This window comes from Bos taurus, chromosome 3 (genome assembly GCF_002263795.3).
Source record: "Bos taurus isolate L1 Dominette 01449 registration number 42190680 breed Hereford chromosome 3, ARS-UCD2.0, whole genome shotgun sequence".
In the NCBI taxonomy this organism is placed as follows: domain Eukaryota; kingdom Metazoa; phylum Chordata; class Mammalia; order Artiodactyla; family Bovidae; genus Bos; species Bos taurus.
The window spans coordinates 97483402-97511219 of NC_037330.1; the positions used below are offsets into that span (position 1 = coordinate 97483402).

The 27818-nt window shown below is 48.6% G+C and overlaps 1 protein-coding gene across 9 annotated transcripts in view; it reads left to right on the forward strand.

The window, feature by feature from the left end:
* BEND5 (BEN domain containing 5) overlaps positions 1-27818 on the forward strand; it is a 1466135-nt gene that overhangs the window by 1216147 nt on the left and 222170 nt on the right. For 2 of the 9 annotated variants that reach the window (NM_001190953.1, XM_010803670.4), the window contains exons 2-5: positions 530-663; positions 2773-3157; positions 18397-18545; positions 24119-24332. The exons of 4 other annotated variants lie outside the window; for them this stretch is intronic. In NM_001190953.1, the coding sequence (NP_001177882.1) occupies positions 530-663; positions 2773-3157; positions 18397-18545; positions 24119-24332 (882 nt within the window). Of the gene's footprint in view, positions 1-529; positions 664-2772; positions 3158-18396; positions 18546-24118; positions 24333-27818 lie in introns of those variants that run through there. 3 more of the 9 variants (XM_059884719.1, XM_010803672.4, XM_059884718.1) reach the window with 3 other exon arrangements.

Consider the following 27818-nt stretch of genomic DNA (forward strand, 5'->3'; position numbering starts at 1 on the left):
AGTTCCAAGATTCTAGAACTCCATAAAAGGCCACCCTTTAAGATAAACTTAGGAAAACCCCTCAGCACATTCATTGGGTTCTATTTCAATGCTTTGCATGGTAATGCTTTTAGCATATACCCTTGATCCTCAGGACTTCCTGGTGGCTCAGATGGCAAAGCATCTGCCTGTAGTGCGGGAGACCTGGGTTCGATCCCTGGGTCGGGAAGATCCTCTGGAGAAGGGAATAGCAACCCACTCCAGTATTCTTGCCTGGAAAATCCCATGGACAGAGGAGCCTGGTGGGCTACAGTCCATGGGGTCACAAAGAGTCGGACACAACTGAGTGACTTCACTTTCACTTTGATCCTCAAGCTTGATCTGCACTGTTGCTCTCAAGAGCCCTGCACGAAGGAGGGAACATGTCTTAGAGTGGTTGGCTTTTCCTCTTTAACTGGTCTGGCCTCAGTCATTCTCTAGCATTTGAGGTTGTGGGCATTTTGAGCATTTTGACCCATAATGAACCTTATTTTTTTGATATGCATTTTAGAAGACAAATCTGACCTTGAAAACAGTGTGATGCAGAAGAAAATAAAAATCCCCAAACTTTCTCTCAATCTCGTAGAAGAAGATGGGGAGGTTAAAGATTATGGGGAAGAAGATTTACAGCTTAGACACATCAAGGTAACAAACTCTTTCCTCTTTTTGAAAGTATGGGGGAGCATTTTTCAGATCTCTGATAGCTGAAGAATTCCAGTCTGGCCTCCTCTGCCCATGTAAATGTCCCCTGGTGTCACAGGCCATGATCTGTTCACGTGGTGAGAGACTTGGGCCAGCTGATAGGAGTTGGCTGTGCCGGCTGACTTTCCAGGGAGCACGGTCCTGTTTGGACCATCTGTGCAGTGTCATCACCACTGAGGGCCTGGAAGGGGCATTTCCTCCGGCCTCCAGCTCCAGAGAGGTCACTGCTGGGCTCCAGGAACCTGAGGTGGATGTTCTTGGGCAGCAGGTCAGGGCCAGCCACTGTCAGGTTGCCCCCTTACAGCCAGGAGTAGACTCATGAGCAGAGGCGGGTGTGCCAAGCTCACACAAAAGGGTTAATGTGATCCTGGGTTAGAAGAAAAACTTCTGCATGAGTTGCATTTCCTTTGGTGTGAGCCCTAGTGGGTCTCCTCCAGCCTTTACTTGGAAGCCTGCTAAATAGCTTGTCCAATAAGCCAGATGTTTATTCTGCACAATGGGTGCCCCAGCGGAAGGGAGGCAGAAGAGGGACACTTTCAGCTTTGACCACAGTCTGATTTTGGACTCAGGTTAAGGACATTCCTGAAGCGTAGTGCAGAAGATTCAGCTGAGTTGAGTTCATGCATTCATTGCACCCCCACTGTGGCCCCGGCCCTGTGCTGGTTTCTGGGGTCACAGAGATCAGACAGACATGGTCACTCCCCTTGGGGTGTCCTAGTGTAGTACTGAAGTTGGGTATCTAAAGTGATCAGTACAGTTTTAATGAATAGATTCACTTAGACTAGTAGCACTTTATCCCAGTTGATAAGATGACAGGATAGGATTTTGTCATGTAACCTAATCCCAGAGTCATGGTTCTTTTTTGTTTTTTTCCAGAACTTTCAGGAGCTTATTGAGAGGTTAAGGCAGGCTCAACCTGACATAGTTAAGTTGTCTGGAATCTTGTGTCTTTGGTTGTCTGCACTTCCCACAAGTGCCCCCAGTCAGGAGAGTCCCTAGCCCTCCTGCCCTGGGTGAAGAATTCAATTGGTCCCATAGCTTCCACTCCCCATCTTGGAAGCTTTGTCCACTTGAGCTGGAATTTCCTCAGGCAGCTTAAGCCCCAGCCCCTGGGTAGTCCTGGTTAGTTCTCCTCTCACTAAACTGTCCTCTCTCTATCCACTTCATGCTGAGCTTTAGCTTGGCCAGAGTTCAAGGAGAGACTGGCAGGGGTGGGGGAAGGAGTCTTGTGCTCTAAGTTGGGCTTTAAGTCCCAGGTCCGATTCTGTAGCTCAGCATGTGACCCTGAGTATAGTCCTTCTCTTCTCTGAGCCTCGATTTCCTCACCTGTAAAATGACGGAGTTAAACAGAAAGAACCTTCCAATATTAGTATTCTTTGAACTTTTCAGTTAAGTAAACATTTATCAAGCCCCTGCCAGGTGCCAGTTCTGAGTAGGCAGTGGAGAAACAGAAAATAAGACACAATTCCTGCTCCAGATTAGAGTCCTTAGCATCCTTCCCCACTGGAGCATTTTTCAGGAAAACTTTATTTGGTGGAATGCCCTTTCTTGGGATGGGGGTTGAGGTGGGGAGAAGAGGCCTTTATGTTTTGTTGGTGTAGAGATTTGACTAGTGACCCCCCTGGGATGCCTAGGCTTGGCCTGATTTCTCATGGATTCTCCACAAATACTCCTTGAATACCCACTGTGAGCAGATCACTGCCCGAGCCCTGTGGGTGGGGTGGGGGACTGGGGAGTTGGGGAGGGCAGTCATGGTATGAGATACATCCAAGAGGCAGAGTGATGGGGATGGGAAAGCGGTGGCCTGGGAAGCCAGAGTCCTGCCTCTGTTGCTCACTGACCATGTGACTTTGGGCAAGACACTTCCCCACTCGACCTCTGTTTCCCCATGTGTAAAATAAAGAGCTTTGTCTTAAGTGTGTGCACAGAGTTTCTGCAAGCACTGATGTTCTATGGTTCTGTGATTCTAGGATTGTCTGGGGACATATTGAGCCGCAGTCCAAGACAGCCCCAGCTGCCCTTGCCTGAACTGACTCTCGTTGTCCTACACAGAGACCTGAGGGGCGGAAGCCGAGCGAAGTGGCGCACAAGAGCATCGAGGCAGTGGTGGCCCGGCTGGAGAAGCAGAACGGCCTGAGCCTGGGCCCCGGCACGTGCCCGGAGGAGGTGTTCGTGGAGGCCTCAGCGGGCGCGGGGGACATGGACAGTCTGGAAGACGCCGGCGTGCCCCGGGCTCTGTACGAGGAGCTGCTGCGCAACTACCAGCAGCAGCAGGAGGAGATGCGCCACCTCCAGCAGGAGCTGGAGCGGACTCGGAGGCAGCTGGTGCAGCAGGCCAAGAAGCTCAAGGAGTACGGGGCGCTCGTGGCCGAGATGAAGGAGCTCCGTGACCTCAACCGCAGGCTGCAGGACGTGCTGCTCCTGAGGCTGGGCAGTGGTGAGTGCCCCCCCTCCACACCAACCACCTGCCACCCACCACGGAGCGGGGCATGGCGTGCCGATTCCTCTCCCCGGAGGGTGCTGGGGAGAGGCAGACCCTGAGGCGAGGGAAGGGCAGGGACAAGGCTCAGCAGGTCCCCCAAGAGAGAGGCCCTCCCCGCTCAGAGTGAATCTGACAGGAGCTTTGGAACGCAGCAGCCTTAGCTATCTAGAACACAGTGGGCAGCAGTTGGAGAGGGGCCTCAGAGAGCAAGAGCTGGAAACGTATTTGCCACCACCCATGTATGCATTCATTCAGCTCCAAGGGGGCTTTAAGATAATGAAGTGAGTTAGACATGATTCTAGGAAAACTTGCGTTACTTTAAGTCAGAAAGAGGTCAGGGCCATGGGAAAGATGTGGATAAGATGAGAGGAGAGTTCAGAAGAGGGAGACTCCAGGAAAGAGGTGGGCTTCCAAGGGTGGGCAGTCTTTTAAGGCCCAAGAGGTGGCAGAGGGCAGCAGTCAACACTGCGTGTACTAAGAAGGGAGACTACATGTGTGGTCAGGACAGGTGACTGAAGGCCTGGAAACCCTTACCAGCCGGAGTGTCTGGGTTTGTTTTGGTTGGAATGAGGAACACTGAGTTTTTGAGCAGAGAGGCACATGACCTTAGGAAGATTAGTGTAGAAGATATGTAAAGCTACTTTGGTTTGCTCATAGAAAAACTTGATAGGCTCTTACACTGCAACTAAACTTAACAAACTTAGGTTTTAGATTTTCTCATGTAATTGGGCTTCCCTGGTGGCTCAGCTGGTAAAGAATCCACCTGCAATGCAGGAGACCTGGGTTCGATCCCTGGGTTGGGAAGATCCCCTGGAGAAGGGAACAGCTACCCACTCCAGTATTCTGGCCTGGAGAATTCCATGGGCTGTACAGTCCATGGGGTTACATAGAGTCAGACACGACTAAGGGATTTTCACTCTGACTTTCTCTGTCTCGTGTACTATGGTTTAGAGGCTGGAATCGGGAAATCTGAAAGGCCACCACTTTGCCAGCAGGCAGAAATGACTGCTTACCTGAGAGGAAAAGAGAGAAACACTCTGAAAAGCAGAGGGCAGTCAGTGTTGAGCAAATCAGGATAACACAGATTCATAGCCCCCACCTTCCTTCAAGACAGTCGTTAATAACCCTGCGTCAGTGTTCTTTGCTTCAAAAAGGGAATAGACTAGTCTAGAAATACAAGTGCCATCCCCAAAGGTAAATCCAGTACAATTTTATACTTAGGAAGGAAGGTTTGTGTTACCTAGATAGTAGATTTACATGTAAGAGCTTCATTCCTTTCTGATGTTTAGATAAATGTGCTACCTTACTTATGTTGATAGGTCCCTCCTACTACCTAGAGTATGTTCCCAAGGCAGTGTCTCAGATCTTCAGGGTGGCCTAAGGAGTCAGCCAAGAGGCCTTTTCATGCCCTTGTCACAGAGAAGGAAACTGAGGCTGGGACTTGCCCAGAGTCCTTTGGGGAAGCAGAAGCAGTGCTCGCCTCAAACCACATCCCCACTTCCTAGGCGAGTAACGTCCCCACTCCCGGACTCTGCCTTGAGAGGCGCACAGTGACACTAAAGGTCACATGTGGTGTGCAACATAAAAAGTTACTAAAATTTTTTATCAAAGAGAAAACCTAACTGTAAAAAAGTGTGATCTTGGGAGTGGCAGTGGGAGGGCAAGAGAGAACTGAGATTTTCAGAGAGAAAAAGTGTTTCCTAGTCTTTGGATGAATAATTTTTATTTTCATTGCATTCTGTACACTACATCTTTTGTAAACTTCTTGACGGGGGACAAAGCAAACATAAAAACAAAATTTCTCCACGTCATTATTTTTATTCCCAGGGAAACTGCCTGTCTTATATAATCATGAACTTCGTTTAAACTCCAGAAGCCACTCCTGACCCTTGAGTGCAGTAAGGCACTGCACTTTTATCAGTATATGCCTCTTCGGGCTTCCCCAGTGGCTCAGCGGTAAAGAATCTGCCTGCAGCGTAGGAGATACGGGTTCAATCCCTAGGTCAGGAAAATCCCTTGGAGGAGGACGTGGCAACCTACTGCAATATTCTTGCCTGAGAAATCCCATGGACAGAAGAGCCTGGTGGCCTGTAGTCCATAGTGTGGACAGAGTCAGACATGACCGAAGTGGCTGAGCCTGCACGCATGCATGCTCGTTCACGTGCCTCTTTAGTCTTAAAACGCCTAGATAAACGTGGCCCCAACCGGGGTTCAGTGTCTTGATCATTCTAGGCACTCCCACCCTCAGGCCTTGTGCCATCTTGAGGGCCAGTGGCTGGCTCTTCTCTGATCTGAGTCACCTTCTGATTAATGGATTGAACATAAGTCAGCTTAAGCCACAGTTACGCATAAAGCACCCACCACATGGGGTGCTCTGTGCTCCAGGGATCAGGGTCGTCCCGGAAAAGTCACATCTGATCAAGCTGTCACTGACCTGTGAAAGCTTAAGATCCATTGATTAACAAAAGATAAATCCCCAAGAGTATAATAAAAAGCTGTCTGCTCTAAGGGGAGTTTGTATGTTTTCATGGAGGTAGTCTAGTTTGGTCTGGTCTAGTCCTTGGAACCAGGCAGGCCTGGATTCAAACCCAACTTCCCCACTTCCCAGTTCTTTGGGAACCTTCTTTCCTTGCTTTCTTCCCTCTTTTCTCCCACAAATATTTACTGGTCTCCACTGCATGCCAGGCATTTTGCTTAATGGGGCTTCCCAGATGACACTAGTGGTAAAGAACCCACCTGCCAATTCAGGAGACACAAGGGACATGGGTTCAGTCCTTGCATTGGGAAGATCCCCTTGAGCAGGGCATGGAAACCCACTCCAGTATTCATGCCTGGAGAATCCCATGGACAGAGGAGCCTGGTGGGCAGCAGTCCATGGGGTCGTAAAGAGTTGGACACAACTGAAGTGACTTAGCAGCAGGTAAAGTTCAATACATTTAAGATACAGCCCTTGCCCTCTGCCCTTGAGGGTTTTAAAGTTTGGTGTGGGAGAGACAGCTACTGATTCAGTTAGTGCCAGCGCAGGGACAGAAGCTCTGCTGTGAGGCAGTGGAGGAGGGGCACCCGCTGAATTTGGGAGACTGGGGAAGAAAGGTTTCCTAAAGAAAGTGGCTTCTAATCTGAGCCTGATGAATACATTTTTCTTACTCAGGCAGGAGTGAGTGAGTGGGAAGAGTGAGGCGCAGTGTCGGCAAAGGGGCCTAGACAAAGTCCAATGTCTCTGAACCTTGGTGTTCTCATCTGTAAAATGGAAATAATAACATCCCTCTTACAGCATAGGGATATACAGCATCCTACCTGGTATTCTGTTGATGCTATATTACCATAAGCACCTTTTCCCATACCCCTAGCGGGCATCAGACATGGTCTGATTTGGTTTTTAACTCATCTTCCCTAACCAGTCAAAGTTGTATGACCTTGAACAGGTTTACCAACTTCTCTGCCTCTCAAGGTCTTATATTATAGGAGAGAAAGGGGGCTGTATACGTATTTCTTCATTCAGTCAGTTCACATTGACCACATGCTTTCTGAGCCTAGCAACCTGGGGAGACACAGAGAAGATTCAGACCTTGTAGGCTGGGGAGGGCACAGTGATGGAGGGAAACACGTAAGCATGCAATTGAAATGCAGAGAATGCGGTTCCAGGGAAGCGGCTGGCAGTTGAAGGTGGAACTCTCTCTGGATGAGTCTGGGAAAACATTCTCTGCTGTAGCAGCCCCTGTACAGTACACACCTCCCAGAAGCCAAGCACAAGGCGGAGAAGAGCCAGGAAGGGGCTGAGAGACCGTCCTTGAATCTCAGCAGTACATCCTGGTCAGGGGCTGATGTGTGGCCTGGGCTGCACCCTCCCTGCCCCCGCCCCCCTGGGGACTGGCTCAGGCAGTGCTCTTAGAGGCCCACCCTTGAGTATTTTCTCCTTTCCATGTTGCCAGGGGACCCATCTCAAGGATGCTAGATCATCCACAGATTAGGGATGCTCAATTTTAAAAAGAATAACTGCTGACTCCTTCAGGCATTGGGATCCTGCAGGCCATAGACGGGAGGGAGCAGAGAGCAGGAGCCTGAAGAGGACCTCTGATTGGTGAGAAGGTCCCGTAGCAGCCAGGACCTGTGATGGTACACCTGGTGGAGGTGAGGGGCAGCAGCAAGATGGTATAAGATGTTTCAGAGACTTCGCTGGATGACTCACTTATTCATTCTTTCATTCATTCCACAAATAAACGCAAGATATATTTAACAGAGAAAAATTCTCTAGAACATGGAGTCAAGGAGTGGCAAATGAGCTTAGAGAGGATGTAGGCTATTGCCCTCATGTCATTGATGAGGAAACAAGCCCAGAAGGTGTCACAGGTCTATTTCCAAGGGTCTCCTGACACCTGGTTCTGAGAGCCTCTCTCTGGGCCCTTGGCCACACGCCCTTGTACTTCAATGTCATTGACATGGGGGTGACCCCCAGCCTAATCCCCCAAAGGACATCTCTCTGTAAAACAGAGCTTTCCTTTTGTATGATCTTAGCATAGGAGGCAGCTCTCTCTGATGGAAAGGAACCTCACTAACTCTGAAGGTTCCTTCTCTCCCGGCCTCTGTGACGGTGTCAGAATTAAAAGGGGAAGCATGTGTAAAGAATTCATCACTGTAACCAGCATATTGCAAGTGTTTGCTAAATGCCAGTCTCTTTCTCCTTTCCTGCCCTTGCCTGTTTGTCTTCTCCCAAAGAAATAAATGCCAAGGACATGAAAAGCATGAAGATCTTCTAATTTATAAAATACAGATTTATCTGTGTGTTCATTCGTTCATTTATTCTTTCATTCATTTATCATTTTTTAAGGGTTGTGCCAGGATTGTATTAGGTGCTGGAGATACAGGAAGATGGTCCCTTTTGAAAACATTCATGAGCCTAGGAGGTGAGAGTGATGTTTATTAAACCAAGGCTTGGCAGACTCAGAGAATTCCAGGGGTGTGAGGGGAAGCAGAGCAGTGAAAGCCAGTGACAAGGGTGAGCTCCAGTGTAGGAGAAAGTAAACTCTAGCATCTCTCTTGAGTTCCCCTCAGCCAGAGTCCTTGTTCTTAGAAGTCAGGGACCAAAGCTCAGATGTTACCCTCAGCTGTTAGCACTCTAAGTACCTCTTACTAGATAAGATGGTTTTGGTGTGATTCCGGTACCGTTAGTTCAGCTAAGGTTGGAAAAGGCTCAGTGAGGAATGTAGAGGGGGAGACAGAGTCCTTGTCTCCAAGCTGCACACACAGCCCGAGGCGGAACACAGACTTGAGCTCGGGACAGAACATAGCAAGTGCTGGATCTGCAGGAAGGAGGCAGAGGATGGCTCTAGATTTTGTGTGCACTTTGTAGGGAAGGTAGGTGGAAATGATGAATTCTGACCAGAAGAGGAATAGACGTTAAGAATAATAACAGTAATTCACATGTACATGACACTTGACAGGCTTCAAAGACCTTGACATTTTTATCTCATTGGACTATTCCAGTAGCCTTATTGCAAGGCCAGGTAAGCATTATCTCCTTCTGCGAGAGGAGAAGGCAAAAGAAGAGATAATGCCCCTGTTGGCCAGATCACAAGCTGGTTGAAACTTTTGAAGGAGAAAGCCATTGTGGCCTGCAGATCTGTCTTGGCTCTTTAGAGCTGGGTTTCTATCACCTCTGTTCCCCTCTGGGCTCGTGCCTTGTGTTCTGTCCAAAGTCCGTTAAAATACCAGCTTTGATCTTTAAAATCCTTTGCGGTCAGAGCTGGATTCTTTCAGCACAGGTCTCTGGTGGTGCCTTTGAAAAGCAGCGAATGTCAGCCAAATGCCTCCTGCTGGCTCTCCCCTGCACTGGAGGCAGCGTGGGCTTTGGCAGCAGATAGTACTTGGGTTTGAATCTCAGCTTTCGAATTCTTTAACTGCGCAACTTGAAGCAAATAATTTAACCCTTCTCAGCCTCTCTTTTCTCCTCTGTAAAATGGATATCGTAAAGCATACCGCACACGGGCAGGAGAGCCTGGTCACTGACTAGGAGGTCAGAGATACTGGAGTTTTGAACACTGGCTTTTCCATATTTTGATTGTGTTAACTTGGGCAAGTTACTTAACTTCCTGGGCCTTAGTTCCTTCATCCATAAAGTGGAGTCAGTGACAATACCAGCCACTGTGGTTATTAAGAGGATTAAATGAGCAAAGGCACGTACAGACTTCTGCCCAGGGCCGGCACATAGTAAGTGCTCAGTGAGTCCAGCGTTAGTGACGCAGTACCATTTGAGTTTGCGCATGAGATGTGTGTACGGCACTTGGCGCACAAAGGCGCTCACTGCCCTCCAACAGAGCGCAGGTGTGGTTGTCTCGGCTTGTCTTAGTCTTTGGTCAATCCAGGTCTCCTAACGTCTCCCGGGGGTTGCTACTTTCCCTTGTAAGTCCTCAGAAATCATATTTGAATTGTCTGTTTTACAGCTATGCCTGGACTTGATTTCAGGCTCGCTGGTATATAGTGTATTGAATTCTCCCGCCACACGCTTTTCCAGGACAGAATTCCATCTTCCTATCTCCAATCCTCAAGCACTCCTTTGGACCCCCTTGAGTCTTCCGTTTTCTCTTTGTCACAGCTCTCCTCCCAGGGCTTGTTCATCTCAGAGCTCTTTTCCATTTCCTTCAGCCTTCAGTTCACTCTCACCAGTACACGGGAGTGCTCACAAAAGTTGGGCTTTGAGAAAAGACTAAGAGGATAAGTGGGAGATACCCATCAGGTCAGGTTTTCATGTTCCCAGGACCCAGCAGGTCCACAACCTGCCACTGTCTTGCTTGGGCTGGGGCCCAAACTACCGTGTCTTGTGCCCCTCACCCTGGGTGGCAGGCAAGGGTGCAGCAATGAGAACTAGAATTGTTTCTCTTAAAGATATGGGCCGTCTTCCCCTTTGAAGGACTTTGTGCACTCTTGACGGGATCAGCATTAGCCACAGTTCACCCTAGGTTGTTTTAAGATCCGATTTCAGAGTAGCAGGACAGTCCAGGCCCCTCCTTCCTCTTTCTCCCTAGAGTTCACTTTGCTGGGGCAGTGGGGAGGGGGCTGAAGGATAGCTCCAGGCTGTCCCTTTGATCCTGATTGGGGAGTGGGAACATCAGGAGTCACTGGGCTTCTCTCTGTTGCCAGAACAGGAAATGTGCTTCTCACTTAAAATAAGGCTTTGCCCATTGGCCATGGGCTTTCATGTGGCAGGCTTGTTTTCTGCTGGCTTTGCCAGTCCGAGGAAATGGAGGTGGGAGAGCGCTCCTTCCAGGCAAGGGCTGGCCCCTGTGAACACCTGCTGTGGGCCTGATACTAGCTGCTTTTCGTAGAGAAAACCACCTCAGGAGTAGACAGGATCATCGGATGAGGACGCGGGCCCAGAGAGGAAATGAATGTCTCAGACAACAGGAGAGACTGATAAAGATTTGGAGTTAGGAGAGATGCTGGCTTATTCGGGAACCACAAGTCACCCCTGACCAAACTGCACAGAGGAGAGGTAGGTAGGAGGGACAGCCAAGGCTGCAAAGGCAGGTGAGGGCTCCTAGAACTGCCCCAGCCCTTACACAGGTGGATGCAGGGGCTCCTCCCCTCGGAGGGGCCTGTAGCCCATCGACCTCAGCATTGCCCCTTTGGTCATGGGCTTCAGGGACAGAGGGACAGACTGGAGCTGTCCCTCAGCCCCCTTCCCACTGCCCCAGAAAAGTGAACTCTAGGGAGAAAGAGGAAGGAGGGCCCTGGACTGTCCTGCTACTCTGAAATCGGATCTTAAAACCAAACAAATCAACCAACCCACATTTAGCAAAGATGAATCCCATTTAGTTCCTGCTCTAGAACAGCTCATGGCCTGAAGGGGAGAGACAACAAGGTCAGAGTCAAGGATTGACTTGTTTGGGAGATGTCAGCACCACCATGAGGAAACTCCGCCTCCCCTAACCCCTGCCCTCGGTGTGCCCTCACTGTGCCCCACAGCAGCCCTTCAGGAATCTGAGGGCAGCCTTTGTGCCTCCTACCCCACTCCTTCGTACCACAACCCCTCAGTCTTCGCACCCAGCCAGTTCTGGTCCAGAACCAAAGGCCATTTTGTGTGCATTCAGCACATGTGTGGGGGCCTTCACCGCCTGTCTGGCAGGACAGACCCATGCTGTTGTGCATATCTTTGCCATTTGGAACGCTGCCTGGGTCCAGACAGTTGGGGTGGGTGGGAAGTGGCAGGACCACAGATGAAGAGCCAGCCCAGCTTTGACCACCAGCTGGCAGAGGACAGGCTCAGATCTCCTAGAGGTGAGATGAATCCTGGTGACTCACTCCCTCCCCACTGCACCCCCTGCTCAATTGTGGAGTTCTTCACAGACACCTAGGAGGCAAAAGAAGGTCAGAGGTGCAGTATGGGTCCCACAAGGTGGACATTACGTGAGAAGCCTGTGCAGCCTGAAAACCACAGTTAGCTGAAGGCTTGTAGGGCTGTGGTAAGAGCAAGCCTTCGGAGTCTAGCAACCCTGAATTTTTTTTTTCTTTTTACTTTTGGCAAATTTCTAAGAATTAACTTCTTTCATTCAGCACGTGTTTGATGAGTATTCATTGTGTGCCAGGGACATTGCTCTGGGTGCTGGATACAGCCGTGATCAGGACAGTGGCTGACCTCAGAGTTTGCATCCTAACCCAGAAGATAGTAAACAAATAATAACTTGATACTGGAGTGTCAAGATTAAAAGTTTTTTTTTAATTGTTATTTTGATGTAAAATTGGCTTCCCTGGTGGCTCAGCAGTATGCCTGCCAGTGCAGAAGACATGGATTCAGTCCCTGGGCTGGGAAGATCCCCTGGAGAAGGAAATGGCAACCAACTCCAGTATTCCTGCCTGGGAAATCCCATGGACAGAGGAGCCTGGTGGGCTGCAGTCCATGGGGTCGCAAAGAGTCAAACATGACAGCGACTAAACAATAGCAACAATAACTACTAAAGATGTTCAGTAGGTGTCAGTCACCTTTCCTTTTCAGGGAGAAGCAAATATGTCCTTTGAAACAGGCCCCTACAGTTCTCCAATGTGGGTAAAATACCTTGACCACCACGACTGGGACCTGGGCCCCCTCCTGCCACCCCTGTCTTGCTGGGCTTCTGCCCCATCGAGAGGGGGCTCTCTGAGTCCATCCCGGCTCTGCTGCTCTAGAGTTTTGACTCCCCAAGGGACCAGCCCCACTGTGAGGTGGCAGGGGGGGCGGGCATCCTCATGAGCTGCAGGGGTCTTGCCCAATCCAGTCTTTAGGGCTGGAATGGCCTCTCCTGCCTCTGCCTAGCAAAGCCTACTCCAACCCTCACCCACAGAGAGCCCTCAGAAAACAGGGAGGGTCGGGGAAGGACCCCAAGGAGCCGCTGCTGACAGTGATCTCATTGCCCTGCCTGACCATCCTACCATCTTCCCTCGACCTTATCTCAAGTTCTAGGAGCTCACCTGTTCCTTAAGGCCTTCCAGGGTCCCTGAGCCCATGGTGATCTCTCTGCAAACCTGTGCAGATCATGACGCTGCCCACAGCCTGGTTGATCAGTGAGCCTCCATAATGTGCCACTTGCCTCCCCGTGTGAGGATAACTACCCCACTCCAACCCATACGGCCAGCTCCAAGCCCCAGCCCAGAAGTTTGTGACTGTACTTCTGAAGCCTTCCTAGTCTCCTCCAGGTGTGGCACCTCCCCCTTTGCTTCTATTCCCAAGTCTTTATCCTTATCTTGTCAGGATGGTATTAATGGACTGTGGTCTGTCTCTTTCCACTACTGGACAGCACATCATTTGAAGCTGCCTGCTCGGGGCTGGCACTTGGTGGGTGCCTAATGGATTCTCACTGAAGGAATGAGACCAGGTTTGCCCCTGCCCTCCCTGGAGGCACAGCGGGGCCGATAACCATATGCGTAGCTGTGGCAACAGGTGAGCATGGCCGATACCTTCTGAGAGAGGAGATCCACCTGCCCAGCTGCGGGCCATCTCCCATCTCTTTCCAAGGCCTCTGTGCACCTCCTTTGCTGTAGCTCTTCCCATGCTCAACTCCTTTTCCACAAGTAGAATCATCTTTTTTTGACAAACCCAGTATGCCTCTGGGCCACCAAAGTAGGCATATACTTTAAGGATTTTGATTTGATTTTTTGATTCACTTTATATTTAGGAAGAAACTAGAATTATACCAATAGCAGAGAAAAGTCCTGTTCATTTGCAGGAATAAATGGAAGACTTTAATACTTTTCAAGAGAAAATCTAATATTACTAGCCTTTCTGTTTCAACAGAAGTCAGAATTGATTTTTAGTGTCCAAGCATACATATTTTGAAGAAATGGGTTATTTTTAAACCTCCTGTCTGTGGACAGAGGAGTTGCAGCAAAGAGTCGGACATGACTGAACACGCAAATAGAACATAAGCATCAATGTCTTAGAAAGATTTCCAGAAAGAATGGCGTTAGTCCAGTTAAGCTAGACGAGAATAGAGAATGTTACAGTTTCCTTTATCTGTTGTGCCAGCAAACGTTTACCAAGCCCCTTACTGTGTGCCACGATTCCCATTTTATGGGAAAGGCCTCTGGGGCTTAAAAAGGTAAAGGAAATAATAGACCCAGGATTTGCAGCAGGTTTTCTAGCATTGAATCCAGTGTTTGTCCATCAGCTCACAGCTGTTTGTATGCAGTATAATGAGAGTTTCACGTGTTATATTCTCAGCGTCTCCAGAACTGGGGCATGCTGTATTTGTCTCCGGGTCCCCAATGCCTCTTCCAGGGCTCGATCTTGGTATGCAGTCAGGGATTGTGTGATGAATGGGCTCATGAATGACTGAATGAAAAGACAAGCGCTGTCTTTTATACTCTTTCAAAAGCCTTTTTTTTTTTTTTTTTTTTTACCCAGCTGAGAGGTTTCTCTCCATGGAAGGTATATTTTCTCCAAAATAAACCTGAAGTGGATCAAAAGGCTTTTTTTTTTTTTTTTGATTCCTACTCTTCCCACAAAGTGAAAAAAAGTTGCTTTGTTACTTAAAATATCTGCACCAGATCGTGCAGTGCCGTCTCTTAGCACAAGTGCTTATTATCGTGGCTAATTTGGTCACATGTGTTTGAAGGAGAACAATGCCTCAGAAATTTTTAAAAGCAAAACAGCAATCTGAAGCGTTTGTTGTAATGAGATGTAAATTGCCAGCATCGTAGTGGAGCCGACTAAAATTTGCAGTGAAGTGTTTTTCTCCCCCTTTTAAATTAAAAGCACTAGAGGCCCTCCCTCCTCTCTGGGAAGAAACCACATGCTTTTTGTTCCTTTTCTTTCTGACTCTGTACTACTGAACACGCCGCTTTATTGACCGATTCATCCCTTCGTTCATCTGCCATTTTCTGAGCCGGTGTCCGAGCCTCCATTGTGCGCCTGCCTCGCTCTCTGGAGGCTTTTGGCACTCCCCATGTCGCAGGCAGGAAAGCTGAGGCACAGAGAGGTGAAGGAGATGTGTCTCAGGATTCACACCCGGGTCTCCTGACGAACGGCTTCCAGGAGGAGACTTTGGTTGGTCTGTCCTCCTCGCTGAGACACCAGGTCCTTCTGAATACAATGCCAGAGGATGCAGTGGCAGAGAGCAGTGCTAATCCCTGACAGCCGTCAGGTATTAAATGTGCTGATCGGGGATGTTAGGAAATAGAGTTCCTTGAGAGCCTGGGAGCAGGAAGATCCCGTTACAATAGACTCAGCATTCGACGAAACTCGGTTGGTCCCTGAGCAAACTGGCAGAGGGGAGCCTAGTGTGGGTGTGTGCCATGAGGGCCTGAACACCTGCTCTGGGCCAGGCTCGTGCCACGGACTTGGGGCAAAAGACCAGCGGGGCCCTGGTTCCCAGGGATTAGCAGTGACTAACTTGAGCACCCAAATACCACCCCCGCGTGGGGCAGGGGCGGGGGTGGGGGTGGTGAGCCACCATTTACTGAGCACCCACGCTGTGCCAGAGTCTGTGAATCACTATATATATGAGGTTCACTCCTTTACGCTGCAGCCTGGCTGAGTCACTGTTGTCATTCCTCCTTTCAGGATGAGGCAACAGGAGTCAGAAAGGTTAAGTAATTATTGATGTGTAAAATCACCTGTTGACAATTGAATTGAAACAGGCACTGTGCTGAGCCCTGGTCTCTAATATAAAAAGACACAGTCTCTGTCTGCCCTCAGGCCTCACAGTCTAGTGGGGGTGGCAGAGAGAGGAATAGAGGAGTGCAGCTGTTACCAGGGGAGGAGGGAGTCCCAAGGAGCTGGCTAGGCAGGCCACTAGGGAGCAGAGTCTGCGTTAGAAGAGAGGACCAGTGAGGGTGCAGCCAGAGAGGTGACTCTTTGCTCTCAGCTCCTGCTCTTATGTGTCTCTGTGTAGCCAGCAGAACTGTCCATTCCCCTGGCTAGATGTTTCCAGTTTCCATTTTACAGCCCTAACTTCTACTTCCTGGGCTGCAAAAAGGTTACAGGTATTTGAGAACGAATACCTATAAACATCCCATTCACCTCAGGCACCTCCACTCAGCAGCAGGGCTTTATTTCAGAATCTGTGCCTCAACCCATTTAAGTCTCTTTCTTGCCCACAACTCACTCGCTGCTCTCATGTTATGAAGAATTTACTGAGAGCCCGCACCGTGCCAGACATTGCCCTAGATGCCAAGATTACAAAGAGAGTAAAACTTTACCCTTGAGGAGCTTCACAATTTGATATGGACAGCAGACAGATTGGTAGATGATTCCAAATATAATGTGCTGGAAGTATTTACGACTTAGAGACCCCCTACCTGGTAGTGATCAGAGCAAGGCCTCACAAAGGAGACACCTAAGCTCTGTTCTGCAGTCTGACCAGAGACTTGACAGGCAGATGAGATGGCATTCAAGGCCAAAACAGTAGCACGTCCAAAGGCTCAGAAGCTTGGGACAGCACAGCGCCTGAGGGACAACATCTGGGGAGAGCAGGAATTGAGCAGCAGAGATCAAGAAGAAGCTGGCTATATTCAGGGTCTTAAGGAGGCTATGGTACACAATTTTGAGGGTAGTGGGAGCCTAAGCTGGGAATGATTTGGTTGTGAGTAGATTTCTTTGGCAGCTGTTGTGGAGATAAATGGACGAGAACTAGACTGAAGTCAGAGCTGAGCTAGGTTTGTTCTCTTGTCCACCATCTTCCTCTCATGCAAGGAAAAGGAGGCTTTAGAGGAGTTACACTATCTTTTCCTAAGATGACCTGTGCTCCATTGGCTGCATGGCTCCATTCCTTTATCTTGCTGCTGAATGTCAGAGCAGGAAGAGACCTCAGGTGCCAACTTAGCCATGCCCTTTGGGGAAAGCCAAAGTAATTGCTTCTTCCCTGACCTAAGAAAAGATCAAATGCTCCACCTGAGTTTGCTTATATCTCAGAAACACAACCGAGATCTCATACAAAGAGAGGAGAAACTATGGCATCTGCTTCTGAAACTTAAGAGTTATTCATTCATTCTTGCCATTCTTTTGTTCATTTAGCAAACAGTCAGAGAACACCTCCTCATGCCAGGGGCTGGGGGCAAAGAAGAGAAAGCCTTAGGCCCAGCTCTTGAGTAGGTCACACAGAACTGGGAGATGCTCCTAGAATGGTGACGATGCTGTCAGTCCCTCATTCTGACAGCTTGTGCATCCACAGTTCACTCGCCTGTGGCCACACAATTAAAATCTATCCAAACTAGGAGTAAGACCTAGACTCGGTCTCCCACGATGAGCCCTGCTTTTCAGTGAGCTCTGCGCCGCTCCCCAGCCTCGCTGCATTCAGCTTTGTGCCTTCACACTTCGTTGAGCCGTCAGGTGCCACTAGTGGTAAAGAACTCGCCTGCCAACGCAGGAGACCAGAGACGTGGGTTTGATCCCTGGGTCAGGAAGGTCCCCTAGAGGAGGGCATGGCAACCCACTCCAGTATTCTTGCCGGGAAAACCCCATGGACAGAGGAGTCTAGTGGATTCTAGGGTCCACAGGGTCGCACAGAGTCAGACAAGACTGAAGTGACTGAGCACGCACTCATGTGCTGAGCACACACACGTGCACCTACATTGTTGGAGACTTCAGAGATCTGTCTTGCAGCTACCAGCAACTCAGAAATGGTTTTATCAGTCTAGGAAGCCCTATTGTGAGGAATTTTTGTAACAAAATCACAATACCTTCCTCACCACCAGGCAAAGCCAAGGGTATGGCAGTTTAGCACAGTAAATTGCAGCCAGGTTGTTGGTGAGGGCTTTGGCACACAAACAGCTCCGTACCAAACGGCCCACATGGTAAGAATAAGGGAAGGCTGGACCATGAAACTCACTGGTGACTTAAGCTACTTGCACAGTCTTGGGGACTGGCTTTGGCAGTAGCTAAATTTCTGATCCCAGTTAACTCCTGAAATACTTGCATAGGGAGAATTTGCAGGATGCCAAAACTCTCCGTTGGCCTTTGGATTTGCTCGCCTATAAAAGTTAATCAAGTTATCCAGCCTTACCCTGTTTTACTGCCCTTTGGTAATCAAGACACAACAGGTGATTTGAAAAATAGTCCATCATTTTAAAAAGCTAATGGAGGAAAAAAAAGTCCTCCTTAGAAACCACCACCATTTATCTCCTGCCTTTTACTGTTTTAACTGTACATAATTGTGTTGATTGCATTAAAATAAAAATCAGGATAGCTGCCGGTTCAGGCAATCAGGGGCTTAATCTGTATTGTACTTTAATTTCTTGGTTGAAATGCGCTTGTCTAGATACTAGGTCTTGGGCGGGGGGGAGGCCTTTGCATTTCTCCCCCTGCTTTCCTATCCTCTGCTGCGGCCTACTTCACGTAGGCTGCAGGGATGGGGTTTTGGCAAATACACAGTTTGCATACTGCAGTCATTGCTACCCTGTCTCCACCCTAGTCTTAAAAGGACCTCTTTCCCCTGCAGGAAGTTGAATCCCTCGCATTTTCATTCAGACAGTGACACCCTAGAAGACTGCTTCTCATTCATGTTTAATTAGAATCTAGTCCACTCTTGTCTGCCAGCTTTTCCCCTGTGATGCTCATACCTCCTCTTATTTCCAAGCTGGGGTTTAAGTGTAGTCCAACGGACCAAAATAAGCCAGCAATAAGCATAGTTTGTGTGTGCCACCATGTGCTGACAGATGCCTAGCTAAAATATTTGCCTTTGATTTTCCTTGGAGTTCTAGACAGATCTCTTTTCTTAACTGCCTAGGTCCCGCCATTGACTTGGAAAAAGTAAAGTCAGAATGTCTCGAGCCCGAGCCGGAGTTACGGAGCACTTTCAGTGAGGAAGCAAATACGTCGTCCTATTACCCCGCTCCTGCACCTGTCATGGACAAGTATATCCTAGACAATGGCAAGGTAGTGTTTCAAGCTCACTCTCCGTTCCCGACAAGTGTTGGTTAGTCAGTGCGAAGGAGGAGGGTATGGTGGGAGCTCCCGAGATACAGCAACTGCTTGGCCTGCAGGCCTAGCTCTGTGACTGCTTCCAGAATCCATGTGCTGTAATCAGGGGAGCTTTACTAGGACTTTTTCTCTTCTTTTTTTTATGGTAAATATTGGGCCAAAGCAACTGTAAAACTAAACTGACATTTAAAAATAGCTTATTAGTGAGAAAGATAATTTAAAATGATAATCTGATGAAACCAGATGCATAAAATGTATAAGGTGATCTCGAGATGAGATATCTGATTTACAGATATGGCTGTGACTGAATAGTCATTCATTCATTGTTTGCAAAGTACCTATGTGTTGTAAGTCCTACCCTAACCCTAAATGCCAGGGATACAGAGGTGAATGGGACATGCTCCTTACCCCTAAGCTGATTTCCAGTTGTACATTCAGCTTGGTTAGCCCACAGTCCTAGGGCCACATACAACTCCTCAGATTTTTTTTTGTAAGACTCTTGAAAAAAAGTTAAGAAAGAAAACTTAAGCACTATTAGTAGTTCTATTCGTGCAGGGTGAAAAGTAACGGAATAGCCTTTGGAAGTCTTAAAGTCACATATATGACATAGCAGCAGGGCAAGGAGAAGACTTCTAATATTCTTCCTACATCCAAATGAATTCATCTTGGAGGAAACATACTGGCTCTCTTTGTCTAGGCACTGGTCATATTCAGTTTTACTGTAATAGTCTTTGCCACCATGGCATGCATTATAGACATCACCTCTCCTTCTCCCCAGAGACTCATCTGTGTCAGTCTGTTTTTCTTGCCTTATGCTTCAGAAGGTCTCTGTTTATCCAGTATCGTTCCCCAGTGGGTTGATGAGAAAGGAAAGGTTGTTTTATTTGGGTTTCTCCAGATACATCCCTGCAGCTGGCCAGGCTGAGCCAAAGCAAGCATTGCCAAGCCAAGGAAATGAAACTTGTTGGTCTTCAGGGCTCCCTTGGATATGCTGCCCTCCTCTTTCTATCCATGTGCCCGCAACTCCCTCAGAGCACTTCCTCCCCTGCAGAGGCAGAACTGATGGGTCAAACCATAGGCCTGTTCTTCCCTGCCTTGCTGTAGCCTACAGGCTTTAAGAATCTGCTTTGCAGGGAAGAGGTGGCATGACAGAGTGGAAGTAGGCAGCCTGGAGCCCGAGTGTAAGCTTAACTCTTTGCCCTACCTGTGTGACTTTGAGTGGGGGCTTCCCTTCTCTGGGCCTCAGCATCTCTAGCTGTGCCAGGTAGGATCAAATTAATGCTCTCCATAGTCATTAAAAACGACTTAAACTGTGTATCTAACTCTGGTGAACCTTCAGCAGTTAGAGATGAAGAAAAGACTTTTCTGTCTCCGTTGATTTCTTTTCAGGCACAATCACATAGTGAAATGACTACAGACTTTTTCTTAAAGTAGCTTCTAAGAGAAATCTCTTTCTCTCCTGCTTTAAAGACTGGTGGACAGTTTCTGGGCATTATGAGGGTCTCTTTCGAAAGGATCATTTTCCTGCCAGGAAATTGTGTCTCTCAAATGTCATTTGATTTTTTCATACTCAAGCTGCACAACCTGTCTTGAAAGTGCCGAGTTTGTTTTATCATTGATTATGGCCAGTATGTTGCTATAAAACTAACTGGCTTTTGTTTCCACCAATTCATAGTCAAAGGAATTGATGAAGGGAGGGGAAGGAAGCAGACACCCTGGAAACGCACAGCAGCTTGCTTGGAACAGCAATCCCCCGCATCCCAGAAGCAGTCATTATTATTCTTGGCTCTGCTGTCGTTTCAGACCCTTCTTTCTGCCTCGATCTCTGTGATGCGCAGAGCATGGGAATGAGATCCGTTTCCTAGTAGGAAACTAGTTTTGTCCTCTGAAACATTTCACAAAGGCATTCTTTGATCAAGTCCCATCCTACCAGATGCCATGTTTTTAATAACCTCCCTTGAAAGCGTTAAGGCTAACATTTCGGTCCAATAGTGAACTGTGGTTTATGTGAGTAAGGGTTTGCCATAAAAGTTACTTTCCGATTTGGCTCAAGTGCATCTCTTTTCTTTGTCTTAAGATATTTGGCAAAACTAATACAATATTGTAAAGTTTAAAAATAAAATAAAATAAAATAAAAAACTCATTGAATCGTAAATCTTCAAAGACCATCAAAGTTTAAGTAGTGTAATTTATACACGGGGTGGATGGGGAAATGCATCCAGAAGGGGGGCTCGTCTACAGCTGTACACCAGAGCAGAGGCAGGCAAGGACTAGAAGCCAGGTCACCTGGCTCTGAGGCTGGTGCTCTTGCCAGTCTGTTCTGCTGCATCCTTGAAAGCGGGGCATTGCTCCAGGTGCCCCTGAGCTCTGTTGACCTCAGGAACCCTTGTCCCAAATGCCCAGCCTGTCCCTGTGACCCGTCTCACCCAGGGCTGTTTCCTTTTGTGCTGCGTAGCTGGCCTTGTACTCGAGTGCATTCAGAAAGTATTTTCTTCTTCAAGGAACAGCAGCTCATCTGAACTGAAAGCCAGTGCCATTAAGACATATTAAATATGTGCATCAGTTTCTTACAGCTTTGTGTTCAGACTAGTCTGGGCCACCTTGTAGGGGACGAAAGAGGCAAAGCCTGGACCTCTCCCCGTGGAGATGGACTGTGAAGGTAGTGAGGGCTCTTAGTAAGTTAGAAATTCAGAGTGGATAGAACTTAGCCCAAGAGTAGTGAAGGAGGTTTTCTTTCATTGGGGGCTGGGGTTTAAAAGCTTATCAGGCTAAGGAGATGTAAGGGAAGGCTATCATCCCTGGGTGGGGGAGAGGCATGAACAGAGACATAGATAGGGGAAAGAAGGCAGCAGAAGTAACAGTTTCAGGTTTGCGCTACCCTCCTGATACTGTCGGCATGTTATCTCATTTATCTTCAGAATAGCTCTTTATTCAGGTGGTGATCTGCCTCAGGTACAGCTGAGGAAAGAAAGGCTCAGAGAGGTAGAGTGACTAGCCCAAGATATCCAGCTGGTGGGTAGAAGGGCTCGGATTCACACAGAGAGGAAACTCTAGAGCCTGTCCTTTTTCTGTCACCAGACACTGGACGTAGGAGGAAATGAGTGAGTTTAGGGACATCGTTGAGTGGTAGACATGCTATGCTTAATAGGTTGAATGGAAACAGGATTCTAGAGGACCTTTAAAACCAACTGAGGACGTTGCATTTGATGTGACAGAAAACAGGGGGCCGTTCAAGATTCCAGAAGGTTAACATAAAAACACAGTTGAAAGACTGCGGAAGTCATCTAGTCAAAGAAGGAAAGCTGTGTTTTAGGGAATTGATCTGGCAGTGTTTACAGCGTGGGTTGGTCAGGGCAGGGACTGGGGACAGGAAGGCCAGCCAGTGGCTTTTCTCCAGGTTTCCCTGACTGCAGTGTGACCCACAGTGGGTGCTGGCCAGCAAAGTGGCCAGGCAGGTGCAGAGGGAGGCCCAGGAGGAAAGCCAGATGAACATAAATCTGCTGTGTTTCCACCACGTCAGCACCACCATGACACTGGCAGCAGCAGGAGGCCACGAGAGTGTGGGCTGCAGGGTCACACAGGTTTAGAGTTGAACCTTGATTCCAAAATTTCCTAATAGTATGTCTTAGGAAAATTAATTAGTCCTTCTGAATCTCTGTCCCTGTCTGTAAATATTTCTACTTATTTCCATCCCTTAAGGTCATTATGTTTATAACTAAGAGTGGAATACCTAGTTCATAATGGGTACTCAAAGAAATATTAGTGTCCCCTTTCTCTTGTAGAAGAACATTGACCAAGATGACTACCACCTCTCTTTAAAGAACAACAAATTGAAAGGTTGTAGGAAAACAAGGCTTGAGTAGAAAAGAGCAAAGACCTTTGGAAAATGGAAGTTGCCCTCCATCTCCAAGGGTTTCTCTTTCAGTGTTTAATCTAATTCACATCCCTTGTTTTCTCCTATCTCAGGGTGCTTGCATGGGTAGCCACAGAGTCATCCAGGGAAGTGACTTGGGGTCCCACAGGGAGCAGGAGGGAGCTAGTCGCCAGCAGGCCTGATCTGGAACACAGACTGCCCACCTGCAGTTCAGGCTGCAGAGAGAAGGCCAGACTCGACCTTGGGTGGATGTTGCCCAGTGGCCCCAGGCCACCACATCCCACTCAAGGGCTGCTTATCTTCCTAAGCTGTGTGAGCAGAGTTGCAGCACGAGGTTTGCAGCACAGGGAGGCCAGGTGGATCTGGTTATCTGATATGGTGCCTGCAGAGGTCTGAATGATCATTTGAGCAAAAGGAAGTGAAGTGGATGTGGCAATGTTAGATTGTTTACCTACTGACATTCGTGGGTGGGCTGTGTTGCTCTGTTTTTTCTTGTTCATGGTCTGAAAATGCCAGTAATTGGTGAAGGAAGAAGCGTTGCTGGTTGACCTGTCTGCCCATCTGTGCATGCTCACTGTGCTTTCCAAGTCGATCTTCAGTAGAGAGCTCTTCAGATATCTCTGAACCCTGAGTCCTGCCAGTCTGCCGTCAGTCGGGGTGTCTCTCAGACCAGGACTCTCCCAGGATATCTCCTGACCATGCAAGGTCCACGACTGACAGTCTCTGAAGACAAGGACCTTGGCAGGGACTTTCCAGTCCCCTCAGAAAATTTAACTCATCAGTGGCTGCCTCTCCCACTGTCCCCACAGAGGCCACGTCCACCCTCCATGGACTCGGTAGAAACACAGCATGAATGGCAAGGTCAAAGTCAGAACTTCATTTTTAAATGATTAACATCAGCAAATGGTTTTTAAGTTGTTAAAAGAGCCAGAAAGGAAAAGGAAATCTCAAAGCTCCTTGCTAGATTATTCTGGGACACCTGCGTTTATGGACTCTACTCTGAAACTTTGAGCGCTTCCCTTATAAGGAGCAGAAGGTTGTGTTTTGTTCTGTGTGCCGTCAGAATCAGACCAGGGACACAGTGGTTGTGTTTAATTTGTTAAAATCATAGGTTTTCTGAGCCAGAAAGAACTTAGCTGAAATCTAACTCTCCCTGCTCAGCTCCCCGAAGCTGAAGCCAGAGACAGAAAGAACATGCATACACACTCCGCTAGTGGCAGGACCTGGGCAGTTTCCCTCCCCACTCCAGCGGCTATGGCTGCCACACCCCGCTGTACCCTGGAGTCACCTAGAGAGCCCCACCCGGACAACATAAATGCACTCTGCAACTTCATAGTTGAGTGACTTTTCAAAAGTGGCTGCACCTCTCCCAACCTGGCTTTTCTACCTGAAATGAAAATAGAGTCCCAGCACCTTCCTTCCAGGGTTGCTGTGAAGATCTGAGAGAGTAAATATAAAGCACTAGCATAAGGCCTGGCGCATTACGGGTGTTCAGTAAATGCGTATTTTTATTTCCCTGAAAGAAAGGTAGTTAGTATTTATGGAGCAGATCTCTTGTAGTTGTGCAGCACTGTCTTTTAAAGGACAGGAAAAGCTTCCCGCTGCCATCCTGTCCGACTAAACAGGTGCTCGCTTGCGTTCTTATCCCTTTCAGGTCCATCTGGGAAGCGGGATTTGGGTTGATGAGGAGAAATGGCACCAGCTGCAAGTCACCCAAGGAGATTCCAAGTACACGAAGAACTTGGCAGTCATGATTTGGGGAACAGATGTTCTGAAGAACAGAAGCGTCACAGGAGTTGCCACAAAAAAAAAGAAAGATGCAGTCCCTAAGCCACCCCTCTCGCCTCACAAACTAAGCATCGTCAGAGGTGAGTCCTGCACTGGAGATGCAGTGACTGAGATCCTGCCCTCAACCCTGGCAGGAATGCACGGGGCACGTTTCAGTTCAACACACCTGCTGAAGCCTCCCCGTGCCAGGCCCTGGCCTGGGCACAGGAACACAGGAGCAGATACGGACCTGGTCCTGGGCAAGCTCACATTAACAAGGCAGATGAGCTGTAGACACACGTGCGGTTCAAGGAGCTCACATGCGAGAGGCACAGAAGGGGGTTCTCAGGAGGGCAGGAGACCCCTAGCTGGAAAATCAGGGAGGGTCCCTGCGAAGTGGGTCACTGAAGCGGGCCTTGACGGGTCCACCAGACCTGGGGACGCAGATGTTTAAAGAGAGGTACTTGGGACAGAGGTGTGGGATTGGGAAAGGAGGCTGCTGTGTAGAGCAAGTGAAGGTCAAGGCTCGGACACCAGCTCCTGGGGGTCCTAGCCTCGTGCCTGGAGCACTTAGTGAGATGAAGACCAACCAACGATTGCTAGACTGAGCTTCTTTTCTGGGGTTTGGGAGGGTTTGGAGAGACTCCCTGTCTCTTTGCCTGTTTCCCCAAAGGTAGGGCTCTAACCTGGACTCTCATTTTCCTTCCCTCCTGCCTTCCTTTCTCCTCTTTCTTTCCTCTTCCTTCTTTCTCTCTTCTATCTCTCCCACCTATTCTCCATCTGTTTACTAAGCTCTTATTCTTTACCAGACTCTACTGTGTATGGAGGACTTAGAAAGGGCTAAGACACAGTCTCCATCTGCAAGGAGCTCAGAGTCTCATGCCGAAGGTGAACACAGAAAAGCTAGTTACGGTACAGGTAATGCAAATTACAGAGACAGGAAAGTACACGGGAGCAGAGAGAATATAATAATCGTTAATTATTCTGAGCACTTAGGATATTTCAGGTGAAGGCAATGGCACCCCACTCCAGTACTCTTGCCTGGAAAATCCCATGGACGGAGGAGCCTGGTAGGTGCAGTCCATGGGGTCGCTAAGAGTCAGATACGACTGAGCGATTTCACTTTCACTTTTCACTTTCATGCATTGGAGAAGGAAATGGCAACCCACTCCAGTGTTCTTGCCTGGAGAATCCCAGGGACAGGCGGAGCCTGGTGGGCTGCCGTCTATGGGGTCGCACAGAGTCGGACACAACTAAAGCTACTTAGCAGCAGCAGCAGCAGGATATTTCAGGTCCATATTAACTCATTTAATCTTCATAACACATAACTCTCCCTTCTGTTGACTGCTAATATTATCCCTGTTTTTGATGTGGAAACTGGACACATAGATGTTAAGTGACTTACCCACATCACACAGTTTTAGGACTAGAGCCAGGAGTCCTAGCCAGGAGGGCTAACTTCAGAAGCTGTGCTCCTACCCACTAGTCTCTAAGTGTCCAGCTGCCAGGTTTTGATGAAGAAAGTAAGACTCAACCAGTCAGTGTGTGCATTTAGAACAGGCCTTGTACCAGATTGTGGAGCAGGCACAAATATGTCCACAAACAAATCAGATAATTTCAGCTATTGATGAAAGGCTGTGATGTATATCTGAGTGAGACAGTAGCTGTGTTAGCTGGGGTGGGTGGAGAAGACCTGTTCAAAGAGGTGGTTTCGAGCTGGGAACTGGATATGGAAGAGGCAGTCCTATGTGATTCTGAGGGGGCGTGAAAAAGGCAGAATAAATAACAGGTTCAAAGGCCAACATGCTCAAGGGGTGAAGAAGCCCCAGCCAGCTGCAGTCATGAGTGCAGGGAGACTGAGGCCAGGGTGGTGGGCAAGGGACAGTCTTGGGCCATGAAGGCCACGATGAGTAGCTTGACTTACTCTTCTTGCAGGAGAAAGATGATATGGAGTCTTCAGTGGGAGGGACTGAATGGGAGCCAGTCAAGAGGCTGATGCAGTGGTGCCATAGAGGTCAGAGCAGTGGAGACAGAGAAAAATGGCCAATTGTAGGATATATTTTGGAGGTCCAGATCTCAAGACACAGAGAGATTAGGTGACCAACTGGAAGTCGTGGCTATGAAGTTTCAGAGCCTGGATTGAAACCCACCTGGCTGACTCTGATCTGGGGTTTGTTCTGAAGCTCAGCTGCCTCCCTGGATGGCTGATTCATGGTTAATTGATTTAGGCAGACACTTATTTTTAGACAAGCAGAGGTAACCTGTAGTCTGCCCACTGTCTGAAATGATGGAGCCTAATTTAGGAGGTCATCCTGAGAAAGAGTCCTTCCTGGGGACACAGCCCTGCCTCCCCAAGGGGTGGCCAACCTCTGATTCTGTTACACTTGTTGGAATGTGACTCAGCAGGTCCCTGGTGCCTCCCAGTGACCGACTGTCGCTGTCACGCCATGGTATAAAGTCATCTGCCACGTGTCTGCCTCAGACGTTAGTGTGACCGTGTCAAACTCACCTCCCCGTCCTCCGTGCCTCATACAGGGCCTGACACACTGTGAGCTCAGTCAGGGAGGGCTGAAAAAACGCCACACTGAGACCTGCAAGCCGTCCCCTGATCGACTCTTCACACGGTTTCTTGTGAACCACTTTCCCCCCAAGTCCAGTGCCCTCAGCTGAAAACTTACCTCTCAGATGGTTAAGAGGGCTGCTTGGCTGATAGTTTGGTCATTGTTACTCCTGAGTTGTGAAAACAAGTTTCCCTTCCTTGCTGAGCTGCACTGTAGGGCTGGCATGACTTCGTGACGGTCATATCATTGAAGTTCACGATCGTTCAGTGCTTGTCAACTTTCAGGCCCCTCCCGCCTGCTCCCAGTGAGAGGCGATGGAAAGCGGAAATTGGAAAGGAATGTCAATAAGCTTGAGGTTGAGCCCCAGCCCTGCCTTGCCCTAACTCTGAGCTGTCCCCAGTTCTGTTTACTCTTGTTTACACAAGCCCCGTGCAGCACTCACATGAGGTAGGCGCTTGATGTATCCACCTGTAAGGGCGGATCGTAGCCCTTGCCCCGGCAGCCCAGTGAACCCAGAGACATTTTGTATGTGCTTTGGACCCCATTCACATGATGTTCTTTGTATCTGGTTTGGTCCCCATTACTAAGGGACAATCTAGAAGAAAACACCTTAGCCGTATGGCTTGAGGCCATTACAGACTTACTGTCTTCAGCCCCACAGGCCACGCCCTCCAAGTTTCCCTCACTCATCCACTCCTCAATTTTCCAAACCCTCTTTAAAGCTTCTCTACTTTTCCCGTGCAAGTCCACATCTCTTTTTTCAAAAGATGGCCTTGTCTCCTCCTTCACAGAGAAAAGAAAAATAAATCCCACAGCTTCGATCCACCATATCTGCAAACTTACCTGGACCGCCCCCCACCCCCCCACCCCCACCCAGTTTTATGCCTCATGTCCAAAAGAAGAGTTTCCTTGTCTTATTTGGGACTGGTCATTCTCTCTTTCTAAATTTCAGCCCACCTACCTTCCTGAGTACGTTATTCCTTCCACTCAGTTGGTTCCTTCCCAGCTTAAATATGCTTTGATCAC